General features: G+C 44.9%; 1 protein-coding gene across 2 annotated transcripts in view; it reads right to left on the minus strand.

Moving 5' to 3' along the window:
• Nucleotides 1-17,700, minus strand: part of Synpo2 (synaptopodin 2) — a 158,871-nt gene that overhangs the window by 20,006 nt on the left and 121,165 nt on the right. Inside the window, exon 4 of one of the 2 annotated variants that reach the window (XM_028881467.2) lies at nucleotides 14,176-16,370. In XM_028881467.2, the coding sequence (XP_028737300.1) occupies nucleotides 14,176-16,370 (2,195 nt within the window). Of the gene's footprint in view, nucleotides 1-12,691; nucleotides 16,371-17,700 lie in introns of those variants that run through there. The other variant, XM_028881466.2, reaches the window with a different exon arrangement.

Consider the following 17,700-nt stretch of genomic DNA (forward strand, 5'->3'; position numbering starts at 1 on the left):
GAGAAACTTCTTTTTGTAGTAGGCAGTGGTTAACGCAAAGGCTCATCACTGGTCAAAGTGCTGATAATAAGGGACTGTGGGGTGTTCATCCCTAACATCTGTATCAACCTCTTCTCAACCGAGAGAATATCATGGAAGTGGGGTCAGACAGATGTAAGAGCCACAGGACAGAGAGGAGAGCTGTGAAATTCAGACATGACATGCTCATTGCGCTCACAAACAGAGATTGTGAGTAATTCACTTTGCATGTCTCTCTGGCCCAAGTGGGACGTTTTGCTTAATATCTTCCTGTGATGATTTGAATGAGAAAGGCCCCCATATACGCACATTTGAATGCTTATCTCACAGTTCATACATCTGTTTGGGAAGGATTAGAAAGCGTAGCCTTGTTGGAGGAGATGTGTCACAGGGTAGGGGGTGGGGTGGGCTTCGAAGTTCCAAAAGTTTGGAGGTTCCCAGCCAGGTCTCCTGCTCTCCACCTCATGTTTGTGGATCAGATGTAAGTTCTCAGCTACTGCTCCAGTGCCATGCCTGCCTGTCGCCATGCTCCCTGCTCTGATGGTCATGGACTCTAACCCTCTGGAACTAGGAGCCCCCAAATTAAATGCTTTCTTTTATAAGTTGCTTGGCTGCGGCGTTTCATCACAGCCATAGAAAAGTAACTAAGACCCTTTCCTACTTAAGAACATCTGCAGCTGGGCACGGTAGTGCATGCTTTCGATCCCAGCACTTTGGAGGCAGAGCCAGGGGGAGCTCTAAGTTCCAGGCCAGCCCGGTCTACAGAGTGAGTTCCAGGACAGCCAGGGCTAGACAGAGAAACCCTGGATTTAAAAACAAACAAAGAAAAAGAAAACTTGCAAAATAATTTCATTTTAGAGAAAAAGGAATTCTAGAGCGCAGGTGGGGATTTTCAAATAAAAGACCAATTTTCTGAAGTAGAGAAAGGACTAAGGAGGAAAGGGGGCTTGAGCCGATTACACAATGGCAGTCTTGATCCTGTGCTTTCCAAACATGAGCAAGACATTTGGGCAGTGTTTGCTGATAAAGGATTCCACTGTGTAGTGCACACTGGCCTTGACCCTGTGTTCCTCCTGCTTCTCCTCCCAAGCATCATAGTATACATGGGATTATAGGTGTGTGCACTGCTCGGGGCTGGAAGCAGCTTTCTCCAAAATGGGAAGTATTCACTTCACTTCTAGAAGTCTGAATCCACTAAGTTGTCCGTCTTAGTCTTATTTATGTCTTATGAGGTATTAGAATGCCACTATACTTACTGAACTATTTAAAGGGTCATTCATTTTTACTTTGTGTGTATGAGTCTTCTGCCTGTCTGTCTGTATGCACACCATGGGCATGCCTAGTGCCTGGCGGTCAGAAGCAGGTATTGGATCTCCTGGAACTGGATTTATAGAGGGTTGCGAATCACCCCGGGGGAGCTGGGAATTGAACCTGGATCTTCTGCAAGAGCAGCCAGTGCTCTTAACTGCTGAGCCAATACTCCTGCTCCCCTTATCTAGCTTTTAAAATTAGAGAACACTTACTTAATTTTGTGTTCGGCATTAGCTGTTATTACATAGATTTCTTAATGAACACACAAAACATAGTGTTGGATATTACATGCCAACATCACAGCAAAAACTATATCCGAGTAAATTACTAACAGCCACACTTGCCTACAAGGTTATACACCTGGCAAGCTCTACAATAAGTGGGATGTAAAATGTAGAGATGAATCCACATTTCTTTTTCCTGAGACACACACAGAGGGAAAGGTAAGACCTAGATGACGTGGAAGGTTGTGCCCTCCTGTGTCCTTAAAGAGGAAGAGCTTAAAAACTGTTGCCTGCACTCAAAGAGCATGGCAGTCATTCTGAGCCGATGGCCCCTAGGTCACCAAAAAACTGCCTCCCTTCTGCTCCTCGGAGTTCCCAGGGCTCTTATGATGAAGTGAAGACCTGTCACTTTCTCACACCCACTTTTCATTATTTCTTTGGCTTCTGTCTTCAAGTTTGTATTGGTTTGGGTATGATTAAATATTTACTGAGAACCATTTTTCCACTTTCAATATTAATTTTTTTAAACATATGGGTGAATTTACAAAAACATCATGAATCATCTACAATCATCTTCTGATCCAACTTGAATAGGTAATTTCAGCCTAAGATGACAACTTCTAAAGGTAACAAAATGTGTAAGTCCTTATAAGTGCAGAGGGAAAAAGCAGAGAGGAGAAAACAGAAATCCCCACATACACATGTCTGAAATATTTATGAACCTATCCATTTAAAAAATGCTGGAGAAGGAATGGAAAAGAAGGTTTTAACAAATAATCACAATGTCCCTCTCAAATCTGGCTTCATTTGTGCCGTGGGAATCGTTTTATCTGGGCATGGTGGCTCACTGTGTTTAATTGCAGCACTTAAAGTGGCCGAAACTAGGAAAGAAAGAAATCATTGTATACCTGAGAGATGGAATATTATTAGCCTGTCATATTTTATTTTATTAACTAATTTATTTATTTATTGGAAGAGCATGGAGGGTCTTACTTTTATATAGTCTAGGCTGGCTTTGAACTCTGTCTCAAAAAAACCTGAAAAAAAAAAAAGGAAATATAGCTAATTAGCATTCAAAATGCTTCAGAATTCTCCAGTTCAGACCAATAAGAATGTTTTGATCACTGCCAGAGAGATTAGTAAGAACATTTTTGACTGGAGTTCGCAGATCTAGGCCCCCAAACCAAGGGCAGACAATCCCTTCTCCAAGAGATACAAAGAAAAAAACAATCCTGAAGAACTCAGGACTGTCCTTCTAAGTGATAAAACTGTATTCTATGTTTGAAAATATTTATGCTCATCCTCGACGAGCAGTAAAGGATCTGATAAAAATCACATCTCGAGGCTTCTCCTAGCCTTCAATAAGGCAAGGACAATACTGGAAAGTCAGTTGCTGAGCCACGAACTTTGGAATGGCCGCCCGGGAAGCTCTGGGCGTGGGGAAGAGTCTGCTGCCACCTGGTGGACATTGGACATCACGTTCGCTTTAGAGCCTCCCCGCAGCTTCAGAGCGGGTTGGGGATGGGGTGGGCGTGGGGTGGGGGCACAGCCCCGCTCTGACTGGTCAGGTTGTCCTGGAGGAAGGGAGCTCACAAACCCTTAGGCGTTTTAACGAATAAAGTTGACCCATGTTAGAAATGGGTTTTATAAAATGCAGAGCGCAAGCAATTAGTTATCAAAATCACCTGTCGGCGTGTTAGATTCCTGGCTCCCACCCAGATCTAGTCAATAAGTACCTAAGATGGGGCCGCACCAAGCTTTATTCCTCTGGGAATGGAAGTTGGAAAACCATGCGTTAAAATACCAGAAATAGAGTCAGGCATGGTGGTTCATCCCCTCATCTCACACTTAAAATGCAGACTCCACAGGAGTCCTTGGAGTTCCCAGCCTGCTGGGCCACAGAATGAGACCCCAGGTAAATAAAAACACCGAAAGGATAACACTTTACTCAAACAAATGTGCTATGTACAAAGGAATTAATCTCGCTGAGGTGACGAATTACCAAATTAAAATTAAAATCAAATGTTTGGAGTGATATATTGTTTCAGTATCACCCATCAAATTGCGCTACTTTCAGCGCCTAATTCCCGGCTTGGTTTTGTTTGAGACAGGGTCTCAGGAAGCCCAGGCTAGCCTCCAAGCTCCTCTGCAGCCGAGGGTGACCTTGAATTCCGTTACTCCCTCCACCTACCACATGCTGGATTACCAGTTTGCACCATTAAGCTGGCTTCAGCAGGCATTTCCTAACTCAGATTCCAGCATCTACGGAGCTCCTAACAGGCTACCGTGAAGAATTAGAGTGAGCCCTATCGGACAAACATTAACAGGCAGGCCAGGTGGCCAGGTCACCATCCACTGGTGCTGAGAGTGAATTTTTAAAAAAAAGAAGAAAAAAGAAAACCAGAAACCTGATTCTGAAGGACTAATTCACAACTTAAACGGCCACCTGCTTTATCCCGGTCCGCTTGTTCTGTAGTGACTCCTAGGCTGGGGCGGATGGCTGTTGAGGGCATTTACACATTTGAAAGACGCTAGAAGAAAAAGGACTAAGGGTAAGCCGACTCAAGACCCAGTCGGGGCTGTTTGGTTTCGGTTGCTGCTGTTGGGGCCCAGTTGTGCTTTGTTTTTAACTGTAACTAGATGTCACACGAAGCAACGTCAGTTTAATTACATTTGAAACGAAAAGAACTCGGGATCCAAATAAAAATTCCAAATTGAAGCTTGTTTGGATTTGCCATTCTTTTAAAGATCAAGTCTTCAGACCTCCGACTTGTGCTTCTGACTCAGAAACATTCTACAAGTTCCAGGAAATCCACAAAAATTCCCTGGGCTGTTAGGTCCCTCCCTGCATCGCTTCTGACCCTGGCTCCCGGCCTTCCCGGGAGCTGGGCCCTTGCTCTGTGGAGGCCTTGACTTCACTGTGGGTTTGGAAAGCAACCTCTCAGACAGGGGAGAGCTAGTACTGCAACACGGGGTGGGGTGGAGGTGGGGGCGGGGGGATGGGGTGGGAGGGGGGGTGTTGGTTGGTGGGTTGACCCTTTGCCCTCAGAGGCCTAAGACAGTGGGCTGCAATGACCCCTCATGCTGCTGCTGTCAGAACACTGGAGGTGTGGGGTAGATTTGGGAAAGGAGGGGCAGAATGCTCCCCTTTCTATATGGTGGGCATTAGGGATCCTGCTGAACCTTATTCAGAATACCACCTATTCTACTTTGAGAATATATTTGACTTACAAATATCTTCCCCCAAAGAGTACTCTCCATATTACTAAGTATACCGCATCTGCTCTATTGATAACGTTATTTTGAATTGAACATTATCTCAAAATATTACAAAATACTGTCTCAAAAATTCACCATGGTCTCATCCATGTACTCACTGAAACTATGCCAGCACACCTGAGGACTATAAAGCCGAGAAATGAAAAGCATGCTGAGCAGAGAGTGGGCATTGACGGGCAGGAAGTGTTTGTGTGTGTGTGTGGGGGGGGTGGACACGGGTAGCTGAAGCGTTGGATGAGGTTGGAGCACTGTGAGTTTCATGGTTATCCTGGACGACACAGCAAGAACAAATCTAAAATAAACAACAACATACATCAATGAAGACCTCTCAGATATTTTGGGGATTAGATTTCTGATGTCAATATGAGATTTATATAGATACTAAACAAGGTCTCTAGCCCAGGTTAGACTCAAACTCCCTGTGTAGTTTGAACTCCTGCTCTTCCAGCCTCAACCTCCCAAGGGCAGGCATTGCAAGCATGCTCTACTACACCCAGTTTTATACAGCGCTGGAGACTGACCCCGGGGCCCTGTGCATGTAGGCAAGCATTCAACTAACTGAACTACACACATTCCCATCGTGCTTCTGCTTTCTCTCCTCTGGCTGTGATAGTTCCCTTAAAAATGAGATTCATACTAACAAAGAACACACAAAGCTGGCCAGGTAACATTTCCCGGTAAAGTTCTTGAAACAGCAGCTCTTGTTGATGGCGGGAGTGTTGTTAGTAGAAGGAAGAATTCTAACATCCACTAAGTGCTTTCCACACGCCAGGGGTTGCCCTACACATACACTGCACACTCATCTGTGTAATTTTCATTTCACAGTCGAGATACTGAGGTGTGGAGAGGCAGGATCACTTGTGTAAAGCCTTGAAACTCACAAGAAACTGGGCTGGATTAATATGAAGGCACTTTGGCTCCAAGGACACACTATTTCTTTGTTTTAAGAATTACTTAGTTTTATGTCTATTTCTGTTTGCACGGGTGTCTGTATACTACGTGTGTGCAGTACCATCAGAGGCCAGAAGAGGGCATTGTATCCCCCAGAACTGGAGTTACAGTTGTTAGCTATTCCAAATAGGTGCTGTGATTCAGACTCCGGTCTCCTGGAAAAGCAAGCAGTGCTCTCAACCTCTAAGCCATCTCTCAAGCCCTGAAGGACACACTCTAATCCACTAACTATAAAATGGGCCTATGGTGTGGGAATAGTGGCCTACACTTGTCAACTTGGCACTCAAGAGGCTGAGGCACGAAGATCACTGCAAGTTTGCAGGCTAGCTTGGGCTCTGTCGTGAGAGTCTCTCCAAGCCAGCCAGGGACACACAGTGAGATTCTATCTCAAAAATAAAAAGAAAGGCTGGGGGGGGGGCGGTGCTTCTGTGTGCTCAGAGTGTGCATGCATTATCTCATGTAATCTGGTGTGGAATCCACTTAAGACATCAGTTCTCAACCAGGTCATGACCCCTTTGGGGGTCGCATATCAGATATCTTCCTGCATTATGATTCATAACGGTAGAAAAATTATAAAGTAGCGACAAAATAATTTTATGGTTCAGGTCACCACAACATGAGGAACTGTATGAAAGAGTCGCAGCGTTAGGAAGGTTGAGAACCACTGACTTAAGATGTGATTATCTTTTTATCATCCCAAATCAAATCATGTCCCTATCCCCTCCCCAGCCCTAGGGACCCAAGACCTCATACTCTCTGGGCAAGTACTGTACTATTGAGCTATACCCTACCCCCAAATCCCAGCTTCTTTTTAATTCTCAAATTTGGAGGAACTTTTGTTATTTGGTGTCATTCTCACTAAAATTTGAAGGTTTTCTTTCTTTGCTGTCTTCTCTTGGTCCTTTATTGTCCTGGTACCAATGAGTAACCTGGTGACGTGTGAGACTAGAGTGGAGTTTGAAGAATTTGGTCTGGCATAATCCCCTGAAATGTAAGCTGTTAAATATGGTTGTGGGGAAGTATTTGAGAGGAACTATGCTGGCTAAGTTTATATGAACTTGATCCAGGCTAGAGTCATCTGAGACGAGTGAGTCTCAATTAAAAAAAAAAAAAAATGCTTGCATAAGATTGAGCTGAGGCAAGCCTCTAGAGCACTTTTTAAATTAGTGATTGATAGGGGAGGATCCATTGGTGGTGCCATCCCTGGGCTGGTGGTCCTGGGTTCTATAAGAAAGCAGGCTGAGCAAGCCATGGGGAACAAGCCAGTAAGCAGCACCCCTTCATGGCCTCTGCACCAGCTCCTGCCTCCAGGTTCCTGCCCTGCGTGGGTTCCTGTCCTGACTTCCTTCAGTAATGAACTATGATGTGGAAGTAAGTATAAGCTGAACAAACCCTTTCCTCCCCAACTTTCTTTTGGTCATAGTGTTTCAATGCAGTAATAGTAACCCTTACTAGGACAGGGATAGTGGTGTGTGGTGGGGAATCTTCCAATGGGGTCTGCATCATGGGAAGGGATTGATCCCTCTATGTACATCCAGGGCGGCTGTTGACTCAACCAGAAGTGTTAGTCTCACACATCCCAGCGGTAAGTACTTGTATTCTTTGACACACTGAAAACTGGTGAGTTATGGGTTTCGAAATAACCCAAGTCTGGTGACTACCTAGCAGGAATTTTTTTTGAACTCCATGTCATCTGGTTGGCATAAAGCCAAAGGATGGTTCCCCATGTTTAGTCTGCATATCGACCTGTGCTTTCCTCCCCTACGTCACTGACCCCTTCTAAGATTTTGTTATGTTTTATTTTGATTTTATTTTACTTTTTTCATCCCAGGGATTGAACCTAGGGCCTTTCACATGCTAGACAAGTGATCTGCCGCTGAGCTACATCCCCAGCCCCCAATCTACTTTCTAAATCACATTCCATGCCTAGCCAGTGAATGTAACCTAGTCACACAAACTCACTGTCAGAGCCGCCTTTTTTATTTTAACTTATAAAATAGATATTTCTCAGAGACTTATTTCCATTTCTAACAAGCTGTCATAGTATAACAATTTATGGACTGTCTTATGAGGACAGCACTGTCCTTCCTAAGGTCACTCATTGTATCCAAAGTCATGTATACAGCACAGGGAACTGGATGATGAATTCGCTTGCCCAATAGACACCTAGCAGGTCTTATGGACTGAGAGCCCAGAGTGGAAACCATATGGTCTTGTATAGGGAGTGGAGTCTTGGCCAGCAGGTGTATAGCTAAGCCTTATCCACTTCCCAAAGTTCAGAACTACCACAAAAGCACCATTAACTCTTCTGACCCCAGAAAGACCCGAAACATCTTAGAGCTAGGTCGGTAGACCTAAATGGTAGAGACAGGGAAAGCTTTTCATTTTTATTTCTTTTGATTCCCCTCCTATCCAACTGTTAGACATGTTGTTAACCACCCTGAGTTTCAGGTGCTTCATAAAGTAGGAAAATACCTTCATTCTTGGGGTAATTCCAAGGACTAAAGGGAGTGTGGCCTATGAAGGCAGGCTGCACACTGAGTTCTCCATGTCATGCTAGCTCACAGTGTACAGCCTAGGGCAAGGTCTCTAGCCTTTGTGCCTTGGAATTCCATCTACAGACCATGAAATGGGCACAAAAGATGTTACCTCCCTTACCTGAACCACTAATCAAAAGGATAGTGTATGAAGCATACTCAGCTGATTCATGGCTACAGGCTTTAAAATGACAGTACTATCATATAAAACTACAGTTTATATAAATATTTCACAGACTGCCTGAGGTATGGCAGATGATTAATATGTTAACTCTCTCCTACTTTCTGCCTTTGACCTGGTCCCCAGAAGCTGTGAAACTGTGTGAACGGCTGCCCCTAAATGCCATCCTGATATGAACTGGAAGTCTCCATTCAGGGTTGTCTGGTGTGTGAAAACACCATCTTCGAGTGTAACAGACACAACACTGTACTCTTGGATGTCAGCTTCCAAGAAGAATATGTTTCTGTTTATTCCTACAAGGCACATTTCTTTTTCATGCAGGGCCAACTACAGTCCTTTGCCTTGACACTGGTTCTCATGAACATACCAGGAACATTTCTTATGGAGCAGAGGAGGTGGGAACTGAGGGGTCAGATCTTTGCAGCATGCTTTGAACATTTCTGAGTGTTCCCATTAGGGGAGGGAGGTTGAAGGGCAGGTCTTGGGAGAGTTTGCTTAGGGACTCTGACTAACATTTTAGCAGGAAGGATGAGATAAACAAAGACTACTACAAGGATCTTTACATGTAAAAAAAAAAAAAGTGAAAAATAAAAGCAAAAACTGATGTGTGTGTCCATAATGAGAAAAGTCGCTTATCGGGTCCAGTAGAAGCCCCCCTCTTCTTACTCTTGAGTTGTCCTGTTAGCTCCCAAATTTCTGATGAAATCAATAATCTGATAAATGTCTGACAGGATGTGACTTTTTCCTCACCGTGATCTGGGGGCTTGAACCTGGGAACCTCCATCTGCATACCTGAGCAACACCCCTAACCCCAGATTTGACAATGTTAAAATTTAAATTCTCTTCATTCAATTGCCTCCCAGTAGTTTCTTGATTTCTGGGTACCCAGTGGTAGATTAGCGTGCACGCATCATGTGGACACACTTTAAACATTTGGGAAACAGGCTTCCCCTGATCCTGTCAGGGAAACGGTTGTGTCTCAGTGGTCCTGTGAGGGACAGAAGCTCACAGGGGGAGAAGTGGTGTCTGGTCATTCATCACTTTGCCTGGTGTCTGGGCCCTGTGGGGAGTTACTGGTCTGCTTTGTGGCTGGAGGCCAACCCTGGTAGGAAGTCAAGAGAAGAATTTCAACTTGGCCTTTTCCCAGAATACTTGTTGACTCTGCCAGCAGCTTTGAAGTGTTCACAAAAGTCTTTGTGTCCCCACCAGAGTCCAGAGATATGGGACATAAGACCAGAGGGGGTCAGTGTTTCTGGGAATATTGGTTGTTGGGATTTACATACTTTTCTCATTATATATATATATATATATATATATATATATATATTATGTATTTATTATTTAATACATATATTAAAAAATAAACCCAACAACTCTGATTTCGGAAGAGTTGAAGTGCTCTCCACATTTCCTTTTGAAAGCATGTCAAACATTAAGCATTTCAGAAAACAGGCACTTCTTGATGACCTTCAAATACGCCTCCTGGCTGCCTGCTGGGGACTCACAGGAGAGCGCCGCTGACACTGAGGAACTCACTCTTAAGATGTGGGTGCTTGTGGGCTCTGTACTAAGTGACTGAGGTGACACCCAGTAAGTGTCCTACTCTGGCGCTCTGAATAGGCATTCCTGAAAATGCCTCAGGCAGCTTTGTGCTTTCAGAGGTAACAAGGACCCTTAGTGTCCTCTACCCCAGTGACTGCCAACAGGAAGCCTCATGTGTTAGTTCATCCCTTTAAAAGAGGATCATCTGTTTTTGACATCACAGATGTGACTACGATGCTAGAATAGAGGCTGTGAGGTAATCCACAGCTGTTCTACACTGAGAGAGGGTGGCACGAAAACAGCGTTCTTAACCTTTGAGTCGTGACCTCTTTGGGAGCTGAAGGACCCTTTCACAAGGGTCGCATATCAGATATCCTGCATATCAGATATTTACATTATGATTCATAATGGTAGAAAATTATAGTGATGAACTAGCAACAAAATGATGTCAGCTTATGTTAAGTAACTATTTGTGACTTAGACATGTTTTCCTGTGCTTAAAGATCAGTTGCTTCTTGTGAATATTAAATGGGATGTTGATGGGTACTATTGTAGATAGTATCATTTCCCATGTTCTGGAGTGATCACCTCAATGTGCATTATAAAACATAGTTTTAAAAAACGTGACAGTGGATAGTCTACATACACACACTGTGTCTTAGCCTTTGTCAAAACAGAACACGCTTATGATGAAAATATTAACGATAGGCTAGTGAGTGTTCTTGGGTTAAGGAGTCAATGTGCTTCCTCCATAAAGTGGGGAAGGCTGAGCTTGTATTTGCATTTACCTGCCTTCCTCCTAGAATCTTCCATGTTCTGTGCACAGCACCATGTTCCTCCTGGGAAGAGAGGCTTGAGGCATTATAAAGGGGAAACGCTCAGCAAAAGAATTTAGCACAGCCTTTCCACCAGTCAGCGGCTGTGATCACCTCAGCGAATAAAGCATCCCTCTGCATACTCCACTTCAGGCACCCCATACAAGGCACACTCAGGGGTCCATTATTGCTGTTGTTGACAATAAAAATCAACTTCACAAAGAGACAAGGAGCAAGCAAAACAAAACAAAACCAAGCAACAGAAGGAAAAAAAAAGGAAAGGAAAGCAAAAAGGATCTGCTTTTCCAGACTCCTCACCCAGCCAACCAGCTGACCCAACAAACCTCCACCTAAGCCAAGCCAGGGCTCAGATTTGAAAGTGGGTGCAGCAGTGGTTAGAACCCGAGTTCTAGCCTCCTACCTGCCCCAATGACATTCCTGCCATAACTCCAACACAGGGGTGGGGGCATTCTCAGCTCCGGGCAGGAGGGAGAAGGGGGGAAGCCCATCGTTCTCAGGGAGTTGGCTTGGTTTTCTCTTCCCCACACTGGTCTTTGGGGGAGTGTGATCTAATTTCCACCCAAGGACCCTGTCGGTGGTCCTGGATGAGGCCTCTGCCACCATCTGTAAAAACTGTAGGTACTGAGTCTGTAGGCTGGGCATGTCTCTTAGAGGGTTTTCTCAACTCTCTGGCATCTCCATCCAGATAAGAAGATAAGAAGACAATGTAGCCATGTTAGCTGTGTCTTTGTTTATAAAGTGCAAACAGTGACTCTGCTGAGACCACCAGTCAACAGGAAACAGAGCAAGGACACTTCTCCTTGCTGCACACCACAAACTGCTGCATAACTGTGGATACTTCTGGGTCACTTCTAACAAGGGTACTTTAGAACCAATGATTTCAAATTAACTACCTGTCAGCCATAAGTTCTATATCTTTTTTCTAACTCATGCTATGTTAAGAATGCAAAGTTATGCCACACATGGTGGTATATGTTTTCTTTTTTTTCTTTCTTTATTATTATTATTATTATTTTTTTTTGGTGACATACACTTTTAATCCTAGCACTCGGAAGACAGAGGCTTGTGGGTCTCTAAGTTGAAGCCCAGCATGTTCTATAGAGTGAGTCCAGGATTGCTGGGTCTACATAGAGGAACCCTGTCTCAGAAAAGCAAAAACAAAAGGAAACAAAAAGCTAAGTTATTAAAATGACCTTTTCCAGCCAGGCGCTGGTGGCACATGCCTCTAATCCCAGGATTAGAGGACGCAGAGGCAGGCAGATCTCGGTGAGTTCAAGGCCAGTCTGGTCTACAAAGCGAGTTCCAGGAAAGGCACACAGCTACACAGAGAAACCCTGTCTTGAAAAAACAAACAACAACAACAAAAAAAATGACCTTTTCCCTGTTTCATATGAAGAATGAATTTTTGGTTGTTCCATAATAAAAAAAAAAAATACACGGCATTCAACAAAACTGCCTATGCAGGCAATGAGTAACACAAACATGCTATTGTCTAAGGGCTGGTTTGTCCTGTGTATTCTGCAAGAATCTTCCTAATTAACTTCCATAAAGGCGAGTAGAGAGCAACTCACTCCCTAGAGTTGTATCATCACCCAGTGCAACAGGAGGTTTTCTAGAGAGCAATGGGACACTGAGTCCCACCGCTCTGTAGCTGACCCACTGTTCCTGATGTCACAGGAGTTTTGCAGATGCTCCCAAAAGGAAATGGATGCTCTCCAAAGGGAAATTCAGACGCTACAAGAGAAACATTAGAGAAATGACTCAGAGCAAAGTCATACATGAAGCCTTTAAGGAATCCACCCGAGGCACAGATAAAGAAGGTAATATTTTAATAGGATAGTGGAGTACAGCAGAATGGCAGAAGAAGACAGGAATACAAGTATCTTGAGACTGGAGTGTTACTGTGTGCTCTCGAACCAGGGAAGTCTTTCCATGAAATCTCTAGACACACCCATCCCCTGCACAAAGCAGAGGGTTTCCCTGGAGCTGTTACAACGGCTTTGCACCCCTCTCCGTGAACTCACATTGAGCATTTTCCACGGTTGGTGGCACTCAGACTTAAAATAGATATGAGAAAGGTCTTCAGGTTTGCCATCAGCGCCATTATTAACCTCATAGCCAGCTGGACAACAACATGGTGGGCAAGCAGTCCAAAGTTACAAGGTAACCTTGTTCAAACTATGCTGGTTCGTCAAACCTAAGTAAGAAAATAAAGGTGCAAGAAGAGAATCGCAAGGGACAGTGGAGGAAGCGCGTGCCACGTGCCAAAGAGCAGATTGAACAGGAGGAGGAAATCTGTGAGGTCACCCAGCCAGCTCTCAGTGGTTCTTGCTTTGTCTCCATGCCCCTGATCCCGTGGTCAGTAACCCTTCCAGTCCCACTTCTGTGGCTTCTCAGAGCAAAAAACGACAGCCACGTGTGACTCTCTGTCCCACCTCCTTTTGATGTTGCTCCATTCTACTGTGCTACCCTCTGCCTCAGCCGAGGAAAACAAACAAGCGCTTTCATGGGCAATGGGAGACACACTCAATAGTTCCTTAAGACCCTGCGGAGGGACCATGGAGATCCATTTCTAAGGATAACGAGATTTCTCTCCCTGTCCTAACTACTTCAAATGCATCTTCTGAAACGAGTCAGTGTGTGTGAGAACACCTAGTAAAGGGCCCAATACAGAGTTAGTGCTCTGTGGCTAAGATCCTCCTTACAACCTATTGCTAAGTTATATAAATCTCAACAAGTCTCCCAGTCCCTTCTCTGTGGCAGCAGGCAGGCGTCCGAGGTGACTGGGCAGAGCTGATTCCTGTCCTCGAGAGATTTCCTATTTCCTTAACACCAGAAATAGAACTAAAGAATGACTTGAAGGGAATCTCAGTCATCACGTTATATTTTCACCACATTTGAGTGCTTTCACTACGGGAGCACAGCTATGTTACATTAAAGGCTGTGCCTCCAAGCTTGGTTACTCTGATCGCTGTCTGTGGCTAAGGCCTAAATCCTAAGAAGTATCCTGCTTACTTGATGTAATGGCACACACCTATTTTGGGATATCACAGATAGTTTTAAGTGTGCAGAGGAAATAAATACATTTTAAGTCAAACTGAGTTGGGGTTTTGACCCAAAAACATATTATTATGCTTCTTGGACCCAGATTGGGAGGTAACGCATCTGAACTTAAGTAAGCTGAGGATCTGCTAAGCATTCTCAGGGACTCAACACTGCAAACAATTCATTTCAAGCAAAGCGGACACTCAGCTTCAGCCACGAGATCACTCCTCCGCGACAGACGGCTTCCACACCTGCACTGGGACACCGCTTTTCTTGGCTGAGAACTTCGGCCTGGGTGCCACAAAATACGACGAGGAGGCTGATTCTGGCTTTGGAGAGGTGGGAACACTCACAGGCACCGGGGAGGCACTGACTGGTGAGGCGGCCTCGGCGAAGAAGGAGGGCTGAGAGGTATAGGCCGGGACCGAGTACACAGATGAAGCCTGCCCGTTTGTGGGAGAGCCCACATTCACCTGTCGGGGAGGAAGGACTTGCTTCATGGCCAGGGCTGAACTGACCTTGACTGCTGACTTTTGAGGGAGGCCATCCTTTGAATCGGGAGGTTGGAAGGTAAACAAAGACGCGTTGAGCTGATACGGTTGGTGCTTCATGACATCCAAAGTGTTAAGGGGCTTCTTGCCCTTTTTCTTGCTCGTCTTGGAGGCCTGGGCAGCCGCCGGTGGCTGAGACTTGATGGCAGCCAGTGGATATGAGGGGGAATGGATAGGATTGTAGGCCATGGGAGGGGGTGCTCGGACGTTGGAGGAGTACTTCCAGCTGGCGGGCAGGGATGGAGTGGGAGACTGGGCCCGAGCTGCGTGGGCCTGCACTGTGTCGGAATCAACCACATACTTCTCCATCCTGGACTGCCTTTTAGCAAACAGTTGGGCTCCTTTCCCACTCATTCCAGGAAGCTCATTGGATGGTCCCCCTGCACCAGCATGAGCAGCATTTACTTGTGGTGTGGGTGCTGATAGCTTGGGTGTGTAGTTATGACTGACGACTGCTGCCTGGGGTCCTTTGAAGGGACCGGCCAGGTTCAGGGCGCTCGCAGGCCGGGCCGGTGGGCAGGAAGGCGGAGCTATTTTGATGGAGGACACAGCTGTGGCCTGCGGAGGGTTTGGTAGATTTGATGTGGAGAAGGCAGGACGCTGGGCTGGGGCCACTCCTGGAGACCAGACTGGAGACACTGGGGTTACTGGTTGGGAGGAGGATTTGACCGCAGGCTTTGGAGCAACCGGAGGGGGGGTCTTTTGTTTGGCAGAGCTTTGCATGAAGTTACAAGCCTCTGCGCCTAAGCTGAGGTAGTCTTCTTCAGGCCCAGAATCTCCTCCAGCTCCAGTGCTCCGCTTCCCTTCCGCATTTTGAAGAAGTGACAGGAGTTCAGGGTTGGGGCTCACTTTGGTTTCTTTAAAAGTAAACATGGGTTTTGTGGTGCCCCGACGTTTGGCTTCCTGCAGTATCCCTGTTCTTTTTGCCGGCACGGCGATCCTCTCGTCCCGGGAAGCTATCTGCTCAGATGAATCGTAGAAGGCTGGTTGTGACCATGGGGCAGGCTGGGGCCATGGAGGGGGCTGTGCTGAGCCAGTGACTGGACTCGATACCCCTCTGGAGAAGGCTTCGGGTGGAGGTGAGACGGCAGAGTAAGGTGGAGGCGCAGGGAAGTCGGAGACGGGGCTTGTCACACTCCGTGTTGGGGAGAAGGGGGCTGCTGGCTGGTTCATAGTCCCCAGGAAAGGCTTGGCGGTTCTGTTCATAGGGATCATCCTCTGGGCCCCTGCTGTCTCAGGCACTCCACTGAAGCCATTCTGTTGTGGCGCGCTGCCAAGACTCCGACCCATCTGGATGGAGCTCTCACTCACAGAGCTCTGCATTCTCACGGATTCCTCTTCCTTCTTTTGATAAGAAGTCATGGTTCTCAGACCGTCCATCTGCAGCCCATCTGGTCCTCTGCCTGGCATCGCACTCGTCTTCTCCTCTTCGTTTTGGGCTGTGAACTGTTCCATCCTCTCTCTCCTCTTCGCAAACATGAGCGCTCCCTTGCCTGTGGTGTCCGGCAGCATCTCCATCTTGTCCCCTCGGTTCAGCTTCTTTTCAATGTCCACCAGTCCAGAATCCCAGTCAAAGTTCACAAGCTGTGCGTTGTCGTCCGTGTCAGACAGGAACTCTTCATCCACTTCGGACTCGCTCGTTCCAAGAAAGGCAACTTCGCTTATCTCGTCCTTGTCTCCTTCTTCCTGGTCCTCCTCCTCCTCTTCTCGTTCAAGCTCGCCAGTACCGTAACTGACTAGGGTGTACTTCCGGGCCCTGCGCCGCCTCTTCTTAAACATCAACACCCCCTTGGAGTTGGGGTTGGGAGCATCCGTGAGAAGGAGAGCGATGCTTTTGCATTTAGACTTAGCTTCTTTCACTTGCTTTTCAGACAGACTTTCACTCCTCCTGAGCCCTAGGGAAAGGACACAAATGGCACTGAATTGATGGACGCAAGGAATAATCACAGCAATTAATTCACAACTGAGGAAAGTGAATATATAAAAAATTCTTATGAATGGGTACTGAAATTTGAAGAAACCTAAGTCATGTATTTTTCATTCACTCTGCCCCCACCCTCTGTGTTCTGGGAGTGCCCATGGTCAAGTACTGAACTACATACACTACTTTTCATTTCTTTTCAGATTTGCACTTATAAAATAGTAATATATAGATAGCACAGTACAACATCTTGTACCATTTCCTCACCTAAACACAGCTTTAGATATGCTGCCCTACAGGATGGCTCACAGCTCTCCCCCCATCATGGATTCTTAAACTTTAACACAAAAATAGGTTGGGAAGTGCCAGTTAACAGGATATGATTGTTATTAAAAAGAATATACTTCAGGAATATAATATGTTTTGAAAATAAGATGTACTTTGTACTGCCATATGTAAAAGTAAAATGTTAAAACTGAATGCTTCAGTGCAATGCACTTTATTAAATATTGAAGCTTCTTTTTTTTATTTTGACAACCAGCTCAGTCAGATCTTTCCATTGAGCAGATGAATTAATATAAATTCACAATATTGAATTGTTAATAATTGACTGTACTGAGTTAATAATTAGCTGTATTTCAGAGTACTAGAACATTGTGCAAGTCTCTAAGAAAGTCTAGGTTCAATACTATCTACATAATTCTATAAATGTGACAGCAGATACAATGCTGTTTAAGTTGCAGAAAGAATAAGTGTAAACCTTGGGAACATTTAGAAATTATATGAGGTTTTTGAAACTGATGCAGCAATCAATCATGCCATTAAAAAAGACCTTGGCAGTTTTCAAATGACAGACTTTATATTTTCATTTTATTGTTATAAGAAATTAATGGGAAATTAATTTTTAGCATCAATTAATTATAACCACTTTTAATGAGTATGATCCATGAGAAAATTTTATAATATCTGGAGCTAAATGAAGATATCAGAAAAATAAGATACTTCATGACTAAAATTATTTTTTTGTTGTTAAAAGTCAGACTTGGCTAGTCAAAAATATTAGAATGAGCAAAATCATTTTAGATTAACCTTACAGATATTTCTCTGGTGGTCAAATTTTGTGCAAACTAGTTCAAACTCTGGCCATTATTAAGTATGCTTCTTCTTTGACTAGTGATATCACAGCTTGTTATTAAACTGACAGTAGCAACTGTCCATTCACTGCCACCATGTGAAATCCACACATGCTGTCATGGCACTCAGGGTTAATATGCTATATATGTGAGGGTGTCTAAGGGATAAGG

The sequence above is a fragment of the Peromyscus leucopus genome, chromosome 6 (assembly GCF_004664715.2).
Source record: "Peromyscus leucopus breed LL Stock chromosome 6, UCI_PerLeu_2.1, whole genome shotgun sequence".
Taxonomy (NCBI): domain Eukaryota; kingdom Metazoa; phylum Chordata; class Mammalia; order Rodentia; family Cricetidae; genus Peromyscus; species Peromyscus leucopus.